Source organism: Tupaia chinensis, unplaced genomic scaffold, assembly GCF_000334495.1.
Source record: "Tupaia chinensis unplaced genomic scaffold, TupChi_1.0 Scaffold000658_2, whole genome shotgun sequence".
NCBI lineage: Eukaryota > Metazoa > Chordata > Mammalia > Scandentia > Tupaiidae > Tupaia > Tupaia belangeri.
In genome coordinates, this window is record NW_006160180.1 from 945,222 (window position 1) to 956,593 (window position 11,372).

Sequence of the window (11,372 nt, forward strand, 5' to 3'; positions counted from 1 at the left end):
AGACAGAGAGAGAGAGAGAGAGAGAGAGAGAGAGAGAGAGAGAGAGGGAGAGAGAGAGAGAAGAATAGTGAGAGAGCAAGCCTCCAGGTCCAGGACTCGAACTGTCGTCAGCCATGTGGGAGTCTAACACTTTAGCCATTATGCTACCTGCTGGTCCCCCACTTGGCACTATTTAAACAATAAAGTTCTAGGCTGTGTTCTCACATCAATTCCCTGTGTGCTAGTTCTTAACGTGACCTTGATTGGTAACTAGGCCACAAGTACACCAATATGTTCATCTTTAATGAGGGAAAACTTATAGTTACCTGAAGACTATTGTCTTGAATAAGGTTATGCATGTGAAATACAAGAAACATTGGGGTAGTTAGTGTTGCGTTGGCTAAGGTGTCAGGATTCCACATGGTTAACTGGGCAATTTGAGTCCTGTACGTGGCAACTTGAAAAACACATCAAGCACATGTGTATGCATGCCCAAAATCCCCAAAAGAAGAAGAAATGAAAGAGAAGGAATGACAGCATGAACATTCCATCCCTCATCGAGGATGCTTTCTCACTTTCTCTATCTCTCTTTAGCATGTATAGGTGCCCTTTGGCAAATTAAAAAAGAAAGAAAGAAAGAAAGAAAGAAATACGAGAGATATAGTAATAGTCTACTACATTTTTGTTCTTCCCATATACTCCTCTTCTTCATCATCAGACATATTTTTAAACATTCCACTAAATATTTTCATCACATGACACAATTGGTAATTTCATGAAACCAATGATATTTAACTTTTATAAGTTTAGAAATCCAGTAAAGCCTGTTATAAATTTACATGAAAGGTAATAAAAATATTTCCCTTATCAAAATGGTTTTCTCAATTTTGCTGTGGAGATTTATACCAGTGGCCCATCCTGGGATATCTTAATCAACCATCTGCACCCATGAATTTCACACTCATGATAACTGTCACATTTCCAAAGTCTGGCGGCCAAAATGCACACTTATTTTAAAACCCTTCCACCAGTCTCCCTAACTCTTAGAGCTCAGATTTCCATCTAACATTGATTTTCGGATTTCATCCCTCCCAGGGAAAAGTCTTATCTCAAAAATTCATACGCTGAACACTAGACCATTTTGTAAAAATTCTTTAGCTCAAGCATCAAAAACAGTGACAGGGAACAGCTACTCATACTGAGATGCAGTCTTGTGTGAATTCCAATAACTCTGAGACATTTTCCTACAGATTGCAGAATACAGACGCTGAAAGCTCTGTTTGCACTCTGTGCTGTTTCATGGGCAAAGGGAATGGGATATAATAGAGAGAATGACAATAAATTATTATATAGATTGAAGATGCTTAGCAAAGACAATATATATTTATGGTATGAAAGCAATGTGTACTTTTTCATTTTGTGCTTCTATTTTAACCATTATGGTGTTCTGTGTATCCAATGACAAGTATACTGAAAAGAGAAACCTTAAACATGACAGTTAGTTTGAATTTCACACCTTATCTGAAACTTAATTTAAGGAAGAACTCCAAGTATGAGCTATTTTTTTGACACTTGCTTAGAAATGTATATGCAGTTGAAAGTTAGAGACATTAGATTACTTCAGAATCAAAATCCTCGGATCTAATTCTCGTGCTATCACTACCTAGCTATATAACTTAAGGCAAGTTACTGTATCTCTCTCTTGTCTTCAGGATATGCTTTACTAACATAAATATATAATCTACCTCTGTGGTATGTTGTTGTCATATAACCTGTTCTCATTTGTTTGTTTTTACTTGGCCACTATCACGGTGAAATTATCTTTGTGGTTTCTGAAGTCATGTGTCTACAGCTCTTATCTGCCCTGCTAATTACTATCTCTGTCAATGTGAGTAAATTTCATACCCTCTCTGTGCCTTCGTTTCCTCATCTGTAAAGTGAGAATAAAAATCGTTAACTATTTAATGGGGCTGTTGTCAGGATTAAATAAGCTAAATGTCACCAATCCCAGTACAAACAATTCCTCTGCTTTTTACAATATCTTAAAGGAGGATGTATATTAAAGAAATGATAAATAAGCATTTATCAGAATTTTGCTGAAGGACCTTTTCCTCTTATGCACATAAAACAACGGCATGCTTTATATTTAGTCATAGCTGAGATCAGAAGAATTATTGTAATACATATGAAATGCTTAGAATAGTGTCTGGCACAAATATTTCTCAATAGCTCATAATAACATGTAAGTAAGCAGTAATTATGATATTTAAGTCAAAAGTGATGCTAATAATTGTTACATTAGCTAGTCATACCAGTCTTGGATTTATTTTGTATCTAGTGTTATAACACAAATGTAATAACTTCATCCTGATCGATCAAAATTAATTGACTTAGAATATGATTTATAGTCGAACAATAGTATAATTTTATCTAACTGAATATCTTTCTATGTCAAACTACATCTTACTTTTCACTTCATTAAGGTATTTGCACTACATAAGGGAAATATAAATTGTGCAAAAAATATAAATTAGACAAATGCATAAATTTACCAGGTTTCGTGCATTATTCAATATAAAGAAAAAATAAGATATTGCAGGCACCAGCTTCATACAGTATTACCACCTTTATTATTAGGTGTCAAGAATGATTAATACTAGATTAGTAACTTTTAAGAAATCAGTTACTGGGAACCAGCAGTTAGTATAATGGCTATGTCTCTGGTTTCCCACGTAGTCGACAGTGGTTCGCATCCTGGACCCGGTGACTTAGAACTCACACCGGGCGCATGTGCGGCATGTGCGTGCGTGCCCGAGATCCCGAGAGGAGAATGGAGGAGAAGGGATTGCGGTGTGACCATCTCCCCTGGGGAGTGATTTATTGCTTTCTGTCTCTATGTCTCTGTCTGTCTGGCGAGCGCACACGCCCTATAGCAAAAACCTCGAAAAAAAAAAAAAAGAATCAGTTACTAAAATTTCCTATTTTATTATTAGTCTGCAGATATTAATGATTTACATAGAAATCCTGTCTCAGGATGCTTTATAGGTCTCTAAAGCTGGTATCACTTTTCTCTTCTCTTTAAGTTTTATTTTATAAGAAACATCAGAGACTGTCTCCCTAAATTTAGAAAAATGCATGCTTAAGATATTAAATGTATTCTGATTAAAAGCAATTTAAACTGACCAAAGACATAAAGTAATTGATAGGAGAATACATGCATAAAGCGTTTGAAGCCATCTCTGGCACAGATTACAAGCCGCAAAAGTATAGGTTGTTGGTATTAGCATCATATTTAATTTCATCATCACCAGAAGCAGTTAGGACCTTATAGATGACCTTACTGTTCAAAACCACCCAGACTAGTATGGGCCTGAAACACGATGCTTAACTGAGAATCTGTAAGCTAAAAACCTTCAAAAATTAATTTGTCCTTCCCTTTGTTTATAAATATAGCACAGCAGGGCCACACTCAATGTTCTTTTACAGTCCAATTAATAACACAAATCAACAACATAAACCTGGGTATCATATTTTTGTCCAAGTTCCCTAGAAATTTAGTCAAATAAACCCTGTACGAAGTGTTCTTATACTTTGGGCCTTGTAAGACATCTAGAAAAGAAAAAAACAAACAAACAAACAAACAAAAAAAAAAACAAAACTATGGCTTAAAAATTATTTGAACTACACCTCATTTAAATTCTCTACAAAATATGAAGAAATCATCAGTAAACGATTTCCTCATCCCACCACCCTTGATAATCAAAGAGCTTTTCTGAAGAGTATGACTTCTTTAGTCAATGAACACACTCATGAAGGGTTATAAAAATAAATGAAACTCTTAATAATTTAAAATTCACTTGAATCTCAATGAATGTTCATTTATGAATAAAATCTTATTTCTGCTATAGAGGAAGAACTGTTGAGCTAATGTTCGTGATTAATGGGAGGAACTCCACCATTCTGGATGGTAGAAACCTTTACAGTGTTGAACAAAACTCAAAGATTAAGCAACCATTGTTCTTCCCTCAACTTTTGAGTGATTTAGGCTTTCGCAAAAGAGAGAGTTAAAGGAAGATAATAAAAGAAGAAACAAAGAAGTTCAGAAGGACATTTCTGAATATTTAGATTCAAAGAAAAATATATGAAGAAAGAATTAGAGAATAAAACTTTTCAAATATCATAATTGTTTCAAATATCAATAGTTGTTTCAATCCCAACTAATGAAACAGTTTTTCTTTCCCGATTAAGTTTCTATTAGTCACGATAGTTTCTTTAATATGTATTACTTCTGGGGCTTTTGAGAAGACAGATCCCTTTAGAAGGCAAGGACAATTGGAAAATCTTTTACTGCTAATAATATTTAAAATATTTTTAGTAACTTTTAGTAATGGAGGAAAACCCTAGGGTTCAATGAGAAAAAGAATATACAACACAGATACATATTATATAACCATCTATCTTTCTACATGTTATGACAGTAGAAAGTAAATAAAACAGCAAGTGTATTTTAATATTAGAGTTAAATATTAAAACACTATTCTGGGGACCAGCAGTTGGCATAATGGCTATGTTGCTGGCCTCCCATGTAGTCAACCGTGGTTCGAATCCCAGACCCTGTGGCTTAAACTCACGCCGGGCACATGTGCATGCGTGCCCAAGATCCCGAGAGGAGAATGGAGGAGAAGAAATTGTGGCATGGCCATCCCCGCGGTCAACTACATGGGAATCCAGCGACATAGCCATTACGCTAACTGCTAATCCCATATATATGCATTTTTCTTTACTGGGGCAGGGGGAGAATGGGTTTGCCATAGGGTGCGTGCACTTGAGAGAGATAGAGAGAGGAAAAATGAGAAATCACCCCTTAAGTGGGATGATTACACTGCAATCCCTTCTTCATTCTCCTCTCAGGATTTTGAGCACATATGCACATGTGCCAGGCATAATATCAAGGTGCTAGGTCTAGGACCTGAACCCTGGTCACCCCTGTCAGATCCAGAGCTTTATACACCACATCACCTGCTGGCCCTCATATTTTTCACTATGATAAAAGAAATGGAATGAAGGTAACTGGTTTATTCATTTAGTATGGTGAAATCATTGATACTGAAATAAATCTCCCAACATAAAAGAAAAAGAAAAATATGAATTCTTCATATTTTACTGTCGATAAATTCATTTTAAAAAAATAAAAATGATGTTTTTATTTTAGGTTCAAATATATGGGAAAATAAAAGATCGAAATGAAAAAATAAAAGAAATAAAAATGATAAATAGAAATTCCAACTTACACAATTCATATTAAGCAATATGTTCTTGGACTTCTCTGTATTAAAGGGAGAAACATACCAATCTTTCAATAAATAAATGTACATATCTCAATTAATGAAAATAATTCAATGCAGAACATTTAACTCCAAAAGAAAGTTGTTTATTACTTTCTCAAAAAATAGGTAAAAAATCAGCACTTTTCTTTAAATATGATGAACATTATATTTAATAGTTGGACCATTACCAATAAGAAAAAGATTATTGCTGGCTGTTTGTTCTACAATCATTTACATAATGTTATTTTAAAAAGCACTATAGTATAAATGAGGTTTGCAAAGAAAATATTTATAGTAGTTTACATAAAGTATTTAAAATCATGAGAAAAATGAAAACCAGTCAGTACCAACATGGCCTCTATAGAGATATGGCATACCTCGAAATGGCTTTCTTCATTCTCCTGACTGTGGAAACCCGCAGAGCTGGGACATTTCTGAGGAGTGACAGGAATATTGTCACTTTTGCTGTGTGAGTTACACTGAAAGAGATTACCAAATAATTGTGACAAACTACTCACATTTAGAGTGTCTACTGAGAGATATGGCTGTTTTCTATGAGCCTAATATTGGAATACCAATCGCTCTAACAAGAGTCTACATTCATTGATACATGCATTAATATTGACCCTGACCCTTTATCAAAAAGATTACCAAAAAAATAAAATGTTCTGGGTTAATAGTGTCTAAGTGTTTTTGCTAAACACTAATGAACTATAAGATTTAGTTATTTTATTTTTACCCTTTGTAAAGCAATATATACTTACTATATTCATGACTTCAGTTCCTAAAATATAATTGATGCTACTATTTGCGTGAGGTATTTGTAAGTGTTTGATTTACATGAGAGGACTTCAGAAAGTCCCTGGAAAAAAATGGAATTAAGGTATGAATTTACATTGCTGCAAAAATTTTTTATGTTAACGAATTTTTTTAATAATATGAATTTTTCATGAACTTTTTGAGGACCTCTCCTATACATAGTAACTTTTTGTTTTTTTTTAATTAGAAGGTGCATGCCTTCACCAGAGAGAGAGAGAGAGAGAGAGAGAGAGGAAAAAGCACTTCCTTGTGGGGAATCATCACACTACAATCCCTTCTCCATTTCTCCCTCCTTTCAGAATTTTGGGCATGTACGTGCACATGTCCAGCATGTTTATTAAGTCACTGGTTCTGGGATCCAGCTCACTTAACCACCAGGCCATGCACTGGCCCCCAATTAACGATTGACATAGATATTATTGTCTCCACTTACAACTGAGATTGAGTAATAACTTCTCCGCCAAGGTTGTACTGCTACCCAACCTTTTGGGATCATTTTCCAAGCTCATATATAACACATAAACTGCCTTGATAAGTGATATGTTTTAAATAGGTAAAACTAAAAAACTACAAGTTTAGTGTCTTAGAAAAATACTAGTTTATGGGCTAGCCTCATAGCCTAGTGCTTAAGAGAATACAATATGGTTGTCTATGGTTCAAATTCCAGCCCCAGAATACATATATCCTAACAAGAGGAAGAAATGGAGGAATAAGGACAGAGGCATGACCGTACTATTAGGCATGCTTGCTCCTTCTCTGTCTCTGTCTCTCTGTCTCTCTAGCAAGCGCATATGCCCACTAGCAATTATTTTTTAAGTGCTAAATAGAGCACATTTCTAAAAACAGGTTAGCTAAAATAATCCATTTGAACATAGTTGTAAATTATAGAATATAAGGTATTAAATTATGGCTTTGACTCTATAAAAATGACTATTTTCCATATTCCTCACAAGAATTTTTTATGTGAAAATAAGACATTACTCATTTCCTGTTTGTTCATTTCCCCTTTTTTCTAAATCTCTTATTCAATTCAAGGCAAGGAATACTGATACGTACTACTGTTTGGCCACTTATTAAGCATAACTTTATAGTTTGTTAGTTTTGTACTTTAGTAGAAAGGTACAGCAATGCCTCCAGACAAGGTTCCTCATGTATAGGCACCCTTTCCTCTCTCACAAGGCTACAACATATGGATAACTTCTTATGACATTAAAGGAAATATACCATACTATTTCTTTTAAAATGAATATGCCATATTTTCTGCTTAGGAATGAAATATTACTCCCCATTTCAGAGACAAGTCTTTTAGGAAATTACTGTCAAAAATGTTTTTAAAGGCAAATGTTCTATGGGGAACCAGCAGTTAGCATAATGGCTATGTCGCTGGACTCCCACGTAGTTGACCGTGGTTCGCATCATGGATCCGGTGTGTGCGTGCGTGTCCAAGATCCCAAGAGGAGAATGGACGAGAAGGGATTGTGGCGTGACCATCCCCCCCCCCTGGGGGGGGGGATTTCTCGCTTTCTGTCTCTATGTCTCTCTCCGTCTGGCGAGCGCACGTGCCCTATAGCGAAAATTTCTCAAAAAAAAAAAAAAAAAAAAGGCAAATGAGTTTTAAAGTTTATTATATTGAATTTACTATATTTTTGTTTGAAGACCACCATTTTATATGCTTAAATGCATTTTAAAATACTGGCTTTCCATTATGAATATTAATCAATTATTTATTTATGTTTGTTTAAAATAAATAACCATATTTGCAAATTATTTAATTTTGACCCTGTTCCAAACTTACCTACTCTAAAAACTCTTTTTCGGGAATTCAGCAAATAGTGAGTGCTAGTTTAACTTATGCTTGCCACCTAAGAAACTTTTACATGTAGTTTTTAAAATGTTGCTTTGCTAATATTCATTCTTTGAATGCACCTAAATTTGTCTGTACAATTTCATTGTTAACTACAAAAGTAGTTAGTTTTTAAGTTTAGACTTTAAAACACTTATTTTCACCTGTAATGTTCCTAGACATTTTAATCACTCAATTCCTGTCCCTAGCCTCTCCTCATATCTATTCATGCTGATTAATCTTTCTAAAACATCTCATGTATTATGCAGTTTTTTCCTAAGAAGCATTTCCTAAATTCCTGTGGCCCATCAGTGGTTCTCACGCTGACTGTATATTAGAATCACCTGGAGAGCTTTTGAAACATGTCAGTGACAGAGCCCCACCTTACATGAGTTAAATGAAAGCTCAGGCCTAAATATTTTTTAAATACTTAAATATTTCTAATGTGTAGCTAGAGTTTAGAATCCTTGGGTTAAGTTTAAAACTTCTTTGGTCCTCAGGATACTATAATAAATTTCAACCTCTCTCCTATTTCAGATTATATCTTTGTCCCCAGCATTTGTTGTTTCTTTTTTTTTTTTTAATTAAGTCATCAAATATTAAATAATGCCTGTGAGCATGAAAACAATCCTGTATCTGGATAATACTTTATACTGTTACATACACGAATTCTTGTTGTCTATAAGAAACTTCTATGGATGGGTAGAAAATACAATCCTTTAACAAATTGGGAAGATAGAGGTTCTGATATATTCACTATTATTTGTGCAAATATTTCCCCAGTAGAAGCATGCCTAAGTGACAAGACTAAGACTATTTTTACTCTGGCAGTGGGTTCATCCACTTGCTCATTTATTCACTCATTCTATTCTGTTTACTAATGATTTACTGAATACATGCCACATCTTAGGATTTGGCTGGTTCATCAACTCAGGCATTTACTATCTGTAATATTCTCACTGTATCAGTGAGGCCATACATGGGACAAAAGACCACCATGATTTGTGAAAAGACCATGTGAAAATGTATGCACATGTTGCTAATGGACAGAAAAGAGAGAGGATAGATTCCCAGATTTGATGCCTGATTAAAGTCTTGAGAGATGGGCTGAGGAGAGAACCATGGTGCAAATTCAGAGAGAAGGAAATTAAATAGGCAACGGTTCAAAGACATAAATTCTCATGAGCCAGTAGTAGTTGGATAGTACTTCCACCATGGAGCAAGCAATGATATGAGGATAGATATAAGGTACATTACATTGAATTCAAGAGTAGACCAATGTAGATAGGAAATAAAATCAGATTTAAGGGATGACTAGCCAATAGTGGGATAAGTGCTTTATAAGCTGTAGCACTGCCAAGGAAGGGTGGGTTTTAAACAACATTCCTTTTCCTCAGGCCTTCCCAAAGAAACATGAAGCATAGTCACAATGAATACATTTGCAGTACAACTGTGACCCTATCGCAACAATATTTTAGTTTTAAAACCTCTATTGCATCTATTTCTGGAGCAACTTTTGTTTATGCAACAATAAATAGCATCAGAGGAAAATCATAACACATTGTTATTTTCTCACTTTTTAAAATTTTTGAGTATTAAGATGTAAATTGTCTTTGGGGGTTACAAATCTATGAATTAGAACAAAAAAATAGAGAAAAGAGAATGGAAGAAAGAAAGAAGAAAGAGAAGAAAAGAAAGAAGAAAGAAAGAAAGAAAGAAAGAAAGAAAGAAAGAAAGAAAGAAAGAAAGAAAGAAAGAAAAGAAAAGAAGAAAAAGGAAGGATGGAAGGAAAAGAAAAAAAAAGAAAGAGGCTATAACCAATATTTTGAGATCAAATATTATAAATAGCCAAAGTTTTAAGGGAAAAAAAGCTCTTGTGGGAAAATCCATTTAATCACTATGACTTCATCCTAACAATTTTTTACTTCAGGGAGAGATGCGGTCTGAAACAGAGATTTATTTTAAGTCTCAAGATTTCTTCCACTCTAAAATTTACTATTTTCAAAACTTAATATGAATGGCTAGATGATGAATTATGGTTAAAATGGATTTACTAAATCAGATTAATAATGTAGGGTACATATGTAAATCAAACTTGAGAGCTCAATAACAACAATCACATTAAATGGAAATCACAAATCACATTTGGTTTTTACTTTAAAACCCATTTGGTGTTTTCCATTGATAGCCTATATTTTAATATATGGATAAGTCTTGCCTCCCCAAAACACTCACTATAGTTCATAGGAAATTTTCATTCACTACCTATAGAAATACCTACTCAAACTTGCCACTTCATAAGGTAATTTAGCTTTCATTTTGACATAAATTATTAAGAAATAATTTTCATAATCATGATCTCAAGAGAAAAGAAATCGACAAAAGCAACAAAAGTTGTGTGAAAATTCAACCATAAATAAGACACAACTGTTTTCTTTGCTAAAAAGTTGTTCTTTACATCTTTCACCCAGCTCTAGTATAGCAGCAATGTGAATTATTATTCTTTTACTCCTCCTACCTTCTTACAAAATCAGGGTTGTTTGCTAAAAATCATTGGCACTGTTATAAAATTTCTGCAATCATTATAGAGGCAGGAGCTTTATATTTTTGTGCTATAGATTTCATTAAATAACAACTTCATTTGTTAACAACTCCTACTAAAAATGCTATTCCTACTGATTTTAATAAATGAAAGATTCCTTTCATGAAGAACTGTAAAACATTCTTAAAACTTTGGATATGAAAACTCTAAGTTAGTAAGAAATTCACACTTACAGAAAATAATCTACTTTAAAGAGTTGTCTGTGATTGGTGTCTTCAACTTCTCTCCATCCATTTCTTTGAGAAATCACATGTATCAGGTGTCAACCACTCCCACCTACTAAAATTGCTCTAGCATTATCACCAGTCATTTTCACGTTAATAATTGAACAGGTAGTTCTCAGTCTGCATCTAACTCAACACGGCTGATGACTCCCGCTTCTTGATGCATTTATGTCACTAACATTCCAGGATATCACATTCATGGTTTCTTCTTTCTAGAACCGTTTCTCTGTTTATACTACTGTTTTTTGTTTGTTTGTTTCTTGTTTTTTTTTGTTTTTTGTTTTTTGTTTTTTTTTAATAGGAAGGACTAGAAATGAAAAGTCCAGAACAATTCTTCAGAAAGTGTTTTCTCCAGTGATATTGATCTGTATTGCAATTACACCTATACTGAAAAATTTCTGATCCTAAAATACTTTCTCAGATGCATAAACAACTTTCTATTTATAACAAGACATAATGAAGACTCTTAGAACATTCCTAGGGACCAGCAAATGGGGTAGCGTTGCAGCATTGGACTCCCATATGTGCAATAGCAAAAAAAAAAAAAAAAAAAAACTTTTTTTGTTAAAAAGTAATCT

The 11,372-nt window shown here is 34.0% G+C and overlaps 1 protein-coding gene across 4 annotated transcripts in view; it reads right to left on the reverse strand.

The window, feature by feature from the left end:
- The window catches only part of PCDH9 (protocadherin 9), a 1,049,538-nt gene that overhangs the window by 667,536 nt on the left and 370,630 nt on the right, over window positions 1-11,372 (reverse strand). Inside the window, exon 4 of one of the 4 annotated variants that reach the window (XM_006159778.2) lies at window positions 5,684-5,740. The exons of 2 other annotated variants lie outside the window; for them this stretch is intronic. In XM_006159778.2, coding sequence (XP_006159840.1) covers window positions 5,684-5,740 — 57 coding nt within the window. Of the gene's footprint in view, window positions 1-5,683; window positions 5,786-11,372 lie in introns of all 4 variants that reach the window. One more of the 4 variants, XM_006159777.2, reaches the window with a different exon arrangement.